At 56.0% G+C, this 12,761-nt stretch overlaps 1 protein-coding gene across 1 annotated transcript; it reads right to left on the bottom strand.

Annotated features, from left to right (window-relative positions):
* Window positions 1-3,671: 3,671 nt before the first annotated feature.
* On the bottom strand, window positions 3,672-11,911 carry CYP26C1 (cytochrome P450 family 26 subfamily C member 1; the record flags this gene model as incomplete). Its single annotated transcript, XM_082002410.1, has 6 exons — window positions 10,964-11,911; window positions 10,663-10,887; window positions 10,257-10,532; window positions 8,413-8,568; window positions 4,320-4,823; window positions 3,672-4,034 (listed from the first exon to the last, which is right to left on the bottom strand). The coding sequence occupies exons 1-6, from the start codon at window positions 11,366-11,368 to the stop codon at window positions 3,672-3,674; spliced, it is 1,929 nt and encodes a 642-aa protein (XP_081858536.1). The 5' UTR covers window positions 11,369-11,911.
* Between the last annotated feature and the right edge of the window lie 850 nt (window positions 11,912-12,761).

Here is a 12,761-nt window from a genome sequence, read left to right on the forward strand (position 1 = left end):
GGCTGGGGAGCGAGGCGAGGCGAGTCCGGTCCGGTCCGGTCCAGCCCAGCCCCCCGGAGCTCCGAGTGCGCGGGCCGTGCTCGCCGCGGGCCGCCTTTTATATCCTTCCCAGGTTGCTGCCCACCCTACCTTGGTCCGATAAATTAGTTCACCCAAAGTTCATCTTTAATTGCGGATTGCGGCCTGGCTCCTCCCCCCGAAATCTTTAACCGTTTGCTTTGCGCAGCGCATCCCGCCGGCCGCAGAGAGGGGCAGGTGCTGCCGGGCGCGGTGGCGGCGGCTCGGGGCTCGCTCCCCGCCGCACGGCGCTCAGCGGATGCCCTGCGGGACGCGGCCGGGGGCCGGCTGCCTCCTCGGATTTATCGCCGGCGCTCGTTAGAGATCAGCAGGTTGTGCCGAGGCAGAGAAGTGTCCCGCTCCAGCACCCGGCAGCCCGGAGACACCTATCCCGGGGGCGCTCCTCGGCCGGTGCCGGTGCGCTCTGCAAAGCTGCCGAGCTCCTTCGCCCGCCCGCTGTTGTCGCCCGCTGGCAACGGCGAGCGAGGGACCGGAGGCGGGAGAAGCTGGGCCGGTGGTCCCCGGTGCTGGGGGAGCCCGCTGGCGCGCTGGGCAGAGCCGCCGCTGGGCCGCCGGAGCGGCGAGGAGCCTCCACTGTCCTCTGGCTCACCTCGAAGGGCCCGGCTTGTGTTTCTGCCCGGCCGCGGAGGACGGAGCCCCGGACAGCAGCAGTCCGTCGCGGCCTCCCGATGTAGGTTCAAGCGCGGGTCACCGAGGGAAAGGGAGGTGAGCGCAGAAAGGAAACACCCAACGCGCCGTGCCCGGCTCCTCTCCCCGAGACCCGCTGCCTGCCGTCGTCCGCGACCGTCGGGGCTGCCGCGGCCGGGAAGAGGCGCTCGGCACCGGCCGGGGCGCGGAGGGGCTCCCTCCCGGAGGCGGCGGGTGGGCGCCGGGGGTTGCCCTTCGGGATGGAGGAGCACGGTGGGACCGGGGCTGCGGTCGCTGGGGCTCCCCCTGGGTCCGGGGGACGCGGCCGCTGGGGAAGGGGCGCCCGGGCGGAGGGACGGGGCCGCGGATCGCTCCGCTAGGCACGGCTGCTACCAATATACTGTCGTGCTCGCTTTTTTTTTTCCCTTTCCGTTTTTGTTTCCTTCTCTCTCCCTGTTACTTTTCCTTCCTTGCTCCCACACAAGCTCAATAAACGCTGTAATTGTGTGTGTGTGTAGATGTCACTTTTAATTATTATTTTTCTGACATTCAACGCACCACAAGGGACCCTCCCTCCTCTTACGGGGCCGCCCGCCTCCGCAGCCCCTTGCCCGGGGTGGGGGGTGTCCTTCCTCGCGCCGCAGGCGCGCAGCCCCGCGGGGCAGGGCGCACTGCCGGCGCGGCTCCGCGGGCGCGGCCGGCGCTGGCCCGGGGCGGTGGCCGCGCCCCGACCCGGCGCTCTCCCCTTGCCGGGCGCTGACCCGCTTGTGACCTACAACACGGACCGTGACATCTGCGTGAACCCGGCCGGCAACCGCGCCAAGTTCACTGTCTATCAAAATAACGAGATACGGTGGCCTGAGCACCGATAATTGCCACAGGAAGGCTTTATTATCTCCCCAGCTGTGTACTCCCCAGCCATCGGCTCGAAAAGAATCAAATGGTAAAGAGTGAAAGGGATAATTAAAAACATCTTGGAAGGGGGTCAAGAAATTAACAGCCTAACATGAACAAACTTTGATTACAAGTAACAATTATTACACTTCATTTGTAAATGCTCGTGTTTATCTGCAAACAAAATCAGTTTCAAGTCTTTTTTTTTTAACTAGATTCATGTTACATTTTTCAGCGGGTGGCTACAGGGCTCGTTAGCGCTCGGGGTAATTTTTAAGTGCACTGCTGGTGGAGCCCTGGTCCTCCCACACCCGGTGCTAGGCACAGCAGGCCCAGCCCTGCCCGCGGTGGGAGCCCGCGTCGCCTGCGGGTCGCAGCCACACCAGCAGCTCCTGCTAATTAAAGTTAGTCATTGCCACTTGTGGCCACCACCTACTGATTTCACCTCTGATAGAAAGATTCACCTTTCAGGACAAGGTCAGCAGGGGCAGAGACTCTGGTTCACTACAGGGTCGACCTGCCAACAGCAGTTAACTCAGCCCTACAGTTCAACCTCCTCCAGATTTGACCTGTCACATTTGGGAGCCACGTTTCTGCCCCAGGTAGCGTTGTGCTCGCTGCAGAGCCCTCCAACAGCTAATGGCAGCGCACACCCCACTGCAGTGCCCCAGCACAGATGTGCGAGGGGGACTGGCCAGGGCGAGGTCGTTTGTAGCCTGGCATTGAAGCAGGACCATGACAGAGATCCAGGGGACAGGGAAGCCCCCCAGAGCCTTTCCAAAGGGACTCTGTCCTCGTGCCACATTTCTGCCCTCGCAGGTCAAGCAGCTGCTGGTTCTCCACACCGAGTACGCCGCGCCAGCAGGCCCAGCATGCACCAGAGGGACAAGGTGGATGGTTTCCCCCGCTGCTTCCATGCAGGACGCATGACAGTGAGGAGCAGAGGTGAAGCTGAAAGAGCTTATAAACATGCTACAGTGGAGCAAGGGCCTGGGCCCAGCTCTGCTCTCTGTGCAACAGGACTCACTTCATTTTGCACAGGAGAGAAATACCCTGTGTCTCAGCGAGGCAGGTGGTACTCAAAAGCCACCTAAAAACATGCCCTCAGCACCCAGGCTTTAGCCCCAGGCATCACCCCCTGGATGGATCCACAGAGCTGCTGTCCTGGCACCTTTCCCTGGCAGAGTTAGGCTGTGGGAAGCTGCCTCTGTCACCTTGCAAATGCCCCCTCTGCAATGTGAACAGCATCATTGGGAACAGGGGACTTTCTACCACAATTCAGACACATTCAGAAATGTCCATTTTCCAAATGTTTATTCCCCAAAGCCCCCTCCCCTGCTTCAGTCCGATCCCTCGGTCAGGCTGCAGCTGGGGAGCACGTCCTGCAGCAACCCCAGAGCAGGGCTTCATGGCAGACCCCAGGCAGCAGCACAGTGCTCAGGCACAACGTACACAGCTACTACTACTGGGTGAATGAGACATGTCCTCTTTGTGCCAGCTCTAACGGGAAGTGCAGGAATGAGATTAAATATTTACAATAAAAACCACTTTACACCCTATTATTCTAGCTACAGCTGATGCCGTGGATTGGGCAGCCCTGGCTTGAATTTTCCTGCAGAGCCCACCTGTCTTCCCTCTTTTTACTAAAAAGCTACAGTGTGCAGGATGTTCAGCCTGCCTCTCCTATAACACACCCACAGGAGAAAACCCTGTGACAGAAAAGCTCTGGGAGCCTTAGCTGTGGGGCTGGGTGTTTTGCTCCCCATCTGCAGTGGCTGGAGACCTGTGTGGGGCAGGGGCTTGCCGAGGCCCCATGGGGGATGCTCCCCGACAACAGCTTCAGGGGGTTTTGTCCCCAGGCTGGGGCTGAGGCTCACCCTGATGCTCAGGGGCACGACTCTGCAGGACCCTCCCTACTGGCTTGCACACCAGAGGGGAAAAATAAAAAGACCTTTGGGGCTTTGCCCTGCAGTGACCCAGTGCCATACCCAGCCTGGGGCAGCAGAGACCTGGCCCCGGCAGCCATGGAGGGGCATCGACACCGGGGCTGAGGAGGGCAGCGTACCCCTGGCTCAGGCCTCGCTGCCGCGGCCGGGCTGCAAGGGGCGGAAGTAGAGCTGCAGCCCGTCGTCGACGGGGTGCACAATGGGCACGGTCTGCATGGCGGGGTAGCCGGGGGTGGCCAGCTCCCAGTGGGCCGTGCTGACCAGCTCGATGGCCAGCAGCTTGAGGATGGCCTGTGCCAGCTCCTTGCCGATGCAGCTCCGTGCCCCGCCGCCGAAGGGGATGTAGTGGAAGCGACCCGCGGCCTCTGTCCGGGCGGCACCGAAGCGGTCTGGGTCGAAGCCGCCGGGAGGGCTCTGGTAGACGGCGGCCGTCTCATGTGTGTCACGGATGCTGTACATGACGCTCCAGCCTTTGGGGATCTGGTAGCCCTGGGGGGAGGAGAGAAGAGGGAAGGCGAGCAATGTTACATACCTGTGCAGCCGGCCCTGCTAGTGGAGGGTGAGCAGAGGGTGCCTGGGGACAGCCCCACCACATTGCCCATCTGCTCCCCAGCTCCTTTTCTCCCCAGCCTAGCTGGGACCCACGGAGGTGCCTGGGTGCCGCCTTCCCCTGAGCGAGACTGCCAAGTGCCACCACTGTGCCAGATACAGGGTGCTTGCAGGCAGTGGCAGGCAGCAGCTCCCTAGCAGCCCGTCGGCGTGCGAGGCACTTACATCCAGCTCGAAAGTCTGCAGCGCCGTCCTGTAGCCTCCGGAGACGGGGGGCAGCACCCGCAGCACCTCCTTAATCACACAGTCCAGGTAGCGCAGGCGGCTCAGCTTGTCCAGGCTGATGTCCGAGGAGCAGCGACAGCTCTGCCCTGACGGCGCCCGGAGCGGGGGGTCAGCGCAGGGACTGCTCTGGGGGACGGTGGGCTCCGGCAGGGCGTGGGGCTGGGTGGAACCTTCCTCCATTGGGCCCGGGAGCTGGCTCTGGTCCTCGCGAGCATCTCTGGCCGTGGGGGGAAGTGGCTTCTTGCTGTCCCTGCTCTGGGTGGTTAGGGTGCCGGGGCAGGGTCCCGCAGGGCAGTGCTCACACTGCTGGCACAGCTCGTGAGACACCAGCTCCTGCCTTATTTTTTCAATCACTGAGGGGTGCTTCAGTAGCAGGAGGATCAGAGAGGTGCTGGCACTAGCCGTGGTGAAAAAAGCAGCAAATATGAGCTCAATCGCTGACTCCTGGGAGAAAAAGGAAGGTGACATGTTTGAATGCCATTTTAAACCAGTTGTGATTTAGACTGTTCTGACCTTTTGCAGGTTTTGTCCCTGTGCAGAGGGCCCTGGTCCCCCCTCTACTCTCCACAAACCTGCACCTGCCCTGGGTTGGCAGGGACCAAAACAAGGCACCCAGGTTCTTCCATTTCTGTACGAACTGGATATCCACTTGGCAAGTGACTGATGCAGAAACACAACTGGGATGAGTACACATCACCTCCAATCCAGCTCTTCTGAGCTTCCCTCTCAAGATTTAAAAATTTTAAAGGAGCATTTTAACATGCATTTTAGCATAGCGAGTGAAGTTCATTTCAAGCATTATGCTTTTTACCTTCATCTGCCAATTCCCCGTTGTGCCCAGCTTTTACCTTGCTGCCCAGCCAGGAGTTAGGAGGTTGTGTTTATGCATAAATCCTAGATGCGCTGGCAGCTAAAATGGGTTGCATTTCATCCATCTCCAGTTACAATCGACCATTTGCTTGTTGGGGAGAGAACTCAAACCAAGGGAGCTGAAAGCAGAAAGACCTCTCTGCTACAGCAGGTCAGCCCGGGAGGGCTGTAGCCAGCACGGAGCTCTCCCGCAGGGATGCACACCCCAGGCAAAGGACTTGCTCGCTTTTCAAACTTCACAGCCTGAAGCGCAGCAGTGTTCCTGGTAGCTCCGTAGCAGATGTTTCCATAACAAGTTAGGAGGTTAACCGGCTCAGATAGACCACAGCACTGTCAAATCCATAATACGTGCCTTGTCCCGGCTCTCGGACCCCCACACAGCCTCCCAGTTTTCCGGGTCTGCCTGCAGGGTCTATATGGCACAGCACATACCATGTTGCTGTGGGCTGTTTGCAGCACCCTGCGATCAACTTTTGGAAATGGTTTTCCGAAAGTTAAGAGTTGCCCAGAGCTGGGTTATGGCATATCACGGCTCTTACAGCAAATGTAATGCTCAAACTTACAGCACCATCTGAAGGCGCCAGCGGCCCCGCAGCACTGGGCTGGGAGCGCTGAGGCCAGAGGTCAGACCCAAAAGCCACGGGAGAAGCCCGAGGGAGGAGCGCAGGGAGCTGCCACCCTGGGAGGGGCTGGGGCCTGGCCGGCACTACCCAGCACTAATGGCTCCAGCCCAGGGGCAAAGAGGAGCAAAACCCCCCGGGGAAACGGAGCAGTTTCCTTTCACACAGCTATTGCATCTGGGTTTTCAATTGTTGGGACACAACCAGTTTCTGGAGAGGTGAAGCCAAAAACACAAGGAAGGACACCTGAAGCCTGAAGGTACCTGGAGCCAAGTCTGATAAGGTCAAGGGTAATGTAACAAGGATTACTCTTTGCTACCGTCCCCAGTGCCATACATTGGCCGGACTAGAGGCTTTTGCCGAAGTGCTGCTCTCAAGAGCATCTTTCGGATGAAATAAAACCTCCGAAACAATGGATCCTTGCCAACCCCTATCACACCTCCTGCTGGCGTTAGCAGGAATTTTTACCCTCCCAAGGCAGCAGGCCCAGATGAAAAGAAATCTCTGAGTTCCACCACTTGCAATCACAACCCAAGACATTTCAATGACATGCAAGGAATTTAGGGCAGGCTCTGCGATTTGAAATAACAGCCCTTATGACTCCCTGCATCAACCTCTGACAGTGCTGCTGCATAAGTTGTGACACTGAGCTGCTGACTTCTCCTCCCTGCTTTTAGAAGGCCAATAAAACCAGTGACTGGGAGGCAGCATCTTCCCACAGCTTCACCAGTATTGTCCCTGTGCTACAGCCCGACTCCCTGTCCTGGGAGGCAGGACCGGCAGCGTTACAGTTCCACCCAGCCAGCCAGTGACAGCACTATTATGTAGGATGGTTGCGGTTTTTTCATCCTTCCAAGGTTTTAAGTGTTTTAAAACAATACTTTTGTCAAAGTGATATCTTTTTAATGACCTTTACATTTCAAAGGTCCTGTTGAGTTCATGCCAGCAGTGTATTTAGGAAAATTTCTGGGAAAACGGTCCTTCAAAATCATTTGAACAAAAAGCAAATTAGTAACTCGTGTGTGCCAGTGTTTGGAGTGTCTCTCAAAGTCAGATACATCCATGACCCTGAGACAGCTTTGGACTTTTTATCCAATTACACCATTTCATTGGATGAGAACTCTACTACCGTTTTATTAGAGTGGAGAATAGTGCCATAATTGCAAGCACAGGCAGTTCGGTTTGCAAGTCATTCTTTTAAATACAGACAAGGTAGAAATTTTCTAACTGTAAAAGTACAGGACAGCATATGAATATACTATCATTTGAATCAGCTGGCCTGAGGTCACTTGTCATGTCACTCCACGTTAAATGTAATATCCCTTTATTCCATTTGTGGTCAGAGCCAGGGACGTGATGAGAGATCATGTAATTATTCGTATGTAATATCCATGTGAATACTAACAGAGATTAATCAGTCTTAATCAATCACATTTTGAATCTGGCAAGTATTTTGAAAAAATAATTATATTATCATAAACTCCATTCTATTAGGATAAATAATATAATAAATAATTATAATCAAATTACTTTAAGACTATATGCTGGTTCTAAGTGTATCTAATAGTCACTGTAAAGTCTTTCAAATATTTTAGATTTAGAGATTACACTTTTACAAAACATTTATAAAACATTAGTCTTTAGATAGTTTTCCTTGTGTCTAAATGAACGGTAAAACTATGTCTGTTCAATACTTTTAAACTACATTCAGATACTTTTAAACTATGTTCAGCTGCTGTACCCATGCAAAACTGCTTCAAAATTTGTTATATAAATGCAGTGTCATCTGTCACTCACTGACACCAAGTGACCTGGAGCTATGAGTGATGCAGCACTAATGACAATTTTTGCCCCAATATCTTTGGCAAAATACTCTTCGCATTCAGTTGGTAGTTTTGGGTCAGTAAAGACTACTGAGTTCATCCTTAAATCACAGTGATGCATCATGTTGCATCATAGCAATCCACCAGCTAGATGATCTAATTAATGACAAAGCGATAGGGAGTGACCCGGAATCCATCATTCCATCCCTGGACCCATTTCGATATATTGTCTCAGAGATTTCTGGGCTCGCAGCCCTGAGGAATACAGTGACATGATCTACACGCCACGCTATGTCAGATGCTGGGGGATGTTTGAGGAGCACACGACTAGCTTGAAATATTTCCAAGAGAGTATCTTGGAGGTTACAGAGTGCACGCTGACGAACAGAGCCTTAGCACAGCCACATAACCCCACCAGCATCCTGAGTCAGGCTGAAGCCTGGTGGCCATGAAGAGGAAAATGTAGGAGAGACATTTATTCCCTTTTTAAATACCAGCTCTCTTCCAACGCAGAGACACAATCCTACAAGAGCATATGAGCATGCCAAGGCCAGGCTTTCTCACTTGAGCTGGAGATGGCGTCCTCAGAGTTGGTAAGAGGAGGGCAGGAGCCAGCAGCTGGTGGTGGGTCCCCACACAACCCTCCTCCTGCCCCTCAGCCCAGGTCTCTCAAACAGCCACCGAGTCAGAAGGGACACTGCAAGGGGGAGTTCTCCTTACCTTTAGCTCCTGCATGGTGAATTCTTTGCCATGCTCCTTGGCACTGTTTATTATGAAATCCAGAGCATCGCTGTGATCTTCTGGGTTGTTTCTCTGCAGTTTTTCCTGTATAGCTTTCTCCATAAACTCATGTAGCATGTCCCGTGCTTTGATTCCCTGCAGGAGGCAGACACAGTTCAGGAGAGCCGTAGGAACCGCCCCACCTTCCAGAGAGACCGGGGGACCCCAAGTGTGGCAATCCTTAATCCCAGGATCTGTAACAGCAAGAACTGTTTACATCTGTTGCCCAGCCCCAGAGCCTTGCAAGAGGCAGTAGTTTAGGGGGAAATGCTGTAAATTCTGTTGCCTTGCTGTTGTGAAACAAATATGACAAGTTCTAAGAAACACTCTGAGAGAAAAAGACAGCAGTAAACCCATGGTATGGAATCCAGAGGCATCTGCGCTGAACAAACCCACGGTCCTGTCAGGTCCAAAAGCAGCTTGCCCAAAGGGCCAAGATGAGGTAACTTAATAAAACTGAGTCCAAGCGGCAAGGCACATCTGAGTCAGGAACAAATGAGTGGCTTTACCAGGGTACAGTAGATAAAGACACATTAATCACACCCAGCTCCTCTCCAGTTGCGTTGCACTCCTGTGCAGCAAAACATTTAGGTAAGATCTCAGCAAAGTCAAGTGATCAGCAATCTCTTTGCAAAGCGGGACGGATGGAGTCACAGAGTATGTGGCTCTGTATCAAGATGCCTCCTGCAAAAGCCAGAAGGACTAGAGATTTGTGACAAAAACTGGCCATGACCAGGTATTGGGAAGCAGATACAAAAGCTGAGATTTGAGGTAGGAAGGATTAGCCAAAGGAAAGGAGGCAGGGACCAAGGGGAAAAACAAGGGGATCTAAACGCCAAGTTGAAGAGGTTGGTCTGGGGCCAGACAGGCTGTGGCTGACCTCAGAGGGGGCAGGTAGGGATAGGATGGGGAGTGAAAGCTCACACTGGTGACAACCTGCAAAAGGAAACTGGACAGGGAAAACAAGAGCTTTGAACTGGTGGAGAAGAGCAGCAGGGAGGCTGGGGCAGAATTGGGACTGGCTTGGTAAACTGATCCCGTGGGGCAGAGCACACAGTGGAAATAAAGAGATTGGGCAAGACCTGGCTAAAAGGGGCCGGAGACTTGAGCTGTGGTAAGGGTGGAGAACCCAAAGCCAGAGGAGGGAATGCAGACTGAAATGGGAGAGGAGGGGTGGGGCACAGGACCAATACCTAGAGCAGGAGTGTGGGGAGGCAGGCAAAGTGGGGCAGGGCAGCAGGGAAGAAACTGCAGGTTGAAAGAGGCAGAGACTGTCCCTCTGCCATGTTCCCCTCCAGGACCCCTCGCTGTCTCTGTGCTGCTGGGGGACAAGGGACCAAGGACCATAAGAAGGTCTGAAGTCCTGGGCCTGCCCTGAGATGCACTGGGAGTGCTAACCTGAGGTGCATGAGCTGCCTTTGTGCTCATGCCCACAGACCCCTCTGCCACGGGCTGACATGAGTCCAAGCGAGATGAGATGGGACAGGAACAGGGATGATGGACTAACCATGTGGGGTGAGGGAGGAGAGGAGCCCTGCACTGTACAATGAGCTGGAGCCAGTGCTCAGAGGTGCTGGAAGCCAACCAGGAGCAGGTGAGAAGTGCAGAGAGAAGGGGAGACAGCTGGGGTGGGCAAAACACCAGGCCCTCAGACCTGGAACAGGGTGCTGCAGATGTCCTGGCCCACTGGAAGTGCCCCTTGGCGGGCCTGGGGACAGGGGGTCTGTGCAGCCGGGGCCCAGGCCCCCGCCCCCAGGCAGAGGGAGCGGGGCAGGCGGCAGTACCTTGCGCAGCCCGCTGAAGGGTATGTTGAGGGGCAGGGAGAAGAGGTTCTCCACCAGCTGTTCAAAAGTTTTGGCCAGGTCCTTGAACTGCTTTTCCTCCAGGCAGAGCCCCAGCAGAATCTGAGCTGCAATGCGGAAAGTTAAGGTTTTAGCGGAGGAATAAACTGCGATGGAGCCCGGCTCCATGCACCAGCCCTGCAGCTCCCAGCTCACAACCTTCTGGATCCGCGGCAGGTAGCTCTCCAAGGCAGCACGGCTGAACACTCTGGCCAGGATCTAGGAGGAGAAGAGGGGGGAACAGAGGCAGGTGGTTAAAGCGGGAGGTCCCACTTGCCACTGAGGCCCAAGCCTGGGCAGGAGGTGCTGCCTTGGGCTGTGTGGCCTGCGGGGCAGCCGGGAGACTCACCTTGCGGCGCTGGCGGTGCAGGTCACCGATGGAGCCGAGCAGGGTGTGGGAGCCCAGGATGATCTGGGTGCTCTGGGGCCACTGCGTGCTGACCAGCGTGTGCTCACCCAGCAGAATCTTGCGGATGTTCTCGGCGCCCGTCACCCGCACCACCGGCCGGCCCAGGAGGTGGGTCTTGAAGACGTTTCCGTACCTCTCCCGCCGGGAGCTGTGGAAGCGGGAGCCCTGGGGACGAGCTGCGGGTCAGCCCGGGGCTCCCGCCAGTCCCTTCCCACCCCGTCGCCCTCCCCCTGCGCCTTACCTGGAGCAGCCAGTGCAGGGTCTCCCCGAAGAAGGGCCAGCCCATGGAGCCCTTGGGCAGGGGCAGGGCGCTGGCGCGGTCCCGGCTGAGGCTCCAGCGCAGCGCCCACAGCCGCCGGCACAGGGCGACCAGCAGCGCCAGGGCCAGCAGCGCCAGCGCCGCCGCTTCGGGCCCGGAGAGCCCCGCCAGCATCCTCCTCCCGGGCGGCGGGAGATGGGGCGGCGGCGGGTTCCCGCCCCGGGGGGCCGAAGGCGCGGGAGGCTCGGGGGGCAGCCCCGGCGGCTGCCAAACGCAGGGGGCCGGGCGCCCCGCGACTCCGCTGCGGGCGCTGCGCGGCTGGCCCTGCCGGCTGCTGCCCGCCCGGCCCCGCTCGCCTGCTGCTGCCGGTTCGCCCCTCGGCCACATTTATATAGATATTGGCTACTTACGCCCGATCCACCTTCGGAGATGACGTCTCCGCTGCATATTTAAGCAGCGCGGCCAAGTGCGGTGATTGGAGCGGGAGAACCGGGGATAGTGACTGGGGGGCGCGCGGAGGGCGGCAGGGGCAGCCCCCCTCTCCCCGTGGCCGGGGGCCCGGCCCCGCTCTCCGCCCCCCCACGCCCGGTCCCTGGGGGCGCCCCCCCGACGGCACGGTCCCCACAACCAGCGCCGGCCCCGCGGCGGGACGGCTGTCCGCCGGCGCAGGGTGCGGTCTCGTCCCCGCGCCCCGCCGGGATCCCCGAGGCGTCCCCTCAGGCCGGTCCTTCCCGCCGGCCGGGGACGGCAGCGAGTCCCGTCCCGAGCTCCCCCCAGCCCCACTCCGCAGGCGCGGCCCTGCCCGATAGCCCCCGCCACCCAGAGCCCGGCGGCAGCCCGGGGGGGAATCCCGCAGCCTCTCCCCTTCCCCCAGGCCGCCGTCGGGGCCGCCCGGACCCTCGCCCGCCTGCCCCGGGGGTAAGCCACCAAAAAGCCCCGATCTGAGGCGCGCTCCAGTGCGTGAAATTAAACAGGAAAAGGGATGAGATTTATATTACTGTATTTAGACCGTCAATAACTTAAAAATACAGCGAAAATGTACATTATTTTTACACGTTCCATTTGGTTTGCGTTTGTTAGACATTCTCTTTGTGTCTAAAAGAGCCGGGAGGAGAGAGTGCTAAGTGACCGTCGGTGGGATGAAATGCTAATCGCTGGGATGGGTCAGGCTGTAGGAAGCGCATACTGACAAACAGATGCGGCACGAAACCCACAGTGGCAAATCTATTCCTTACTGCAACCTGGGGAAAAGAGCCCGGGATCTTAGAAAAGTACAGTTAGAAATAGTAACCCTGAGGAACAAAACCAAAACATCACATTATAAAGAACTCAAATGGTTATTTACAGTCACAACCTCAAGATTAAACCCTTTCGGAGAACAAAGCCTATAACCCCTAATATCAAGTCTACTTCTCAGGTAGTTTTCAAAGGTACTAAAAATCAGAAGATTTTTTCATACCTCCAGACTATAAAATCTGGTATACAAAATTATGTCCAGTCACTTTAAGGCTAATATACATTTAATGCAGGAAAACGATAGGTGGCATCTGAAATGCAAGTATTTAAATGCTTTAAAAAAGCATTAAATTATTATTAATCCAGAAAACAGCAACTAAGGAATCATTTCTCAAAGAATTCCTACCCAGAGCAAAATTTTGGACACCATGTCTACTGATATTTAAATAACGTATTTACAGTTCATTCAGCTTTTCCATGTACAATACGATTGAGCTGGGTTTTATTGTACAGTCTCATTTTTTACCACTTGTTTACAATATAC

The sequence above is a fragment of the Phaethon aethereus genome (assembly GCF_964289735.1).
Source record: "Phaethon aethereus genome assembly, chromosome: 7".
In the NCBI taxonomy this organism is placed as follows: domain Eukaryota; kingdom Metazoa; phylum Chordata; class Aves; order Phaethontiformes; family Phaethontidae; genus Phaethon; species Phaethon aethereus.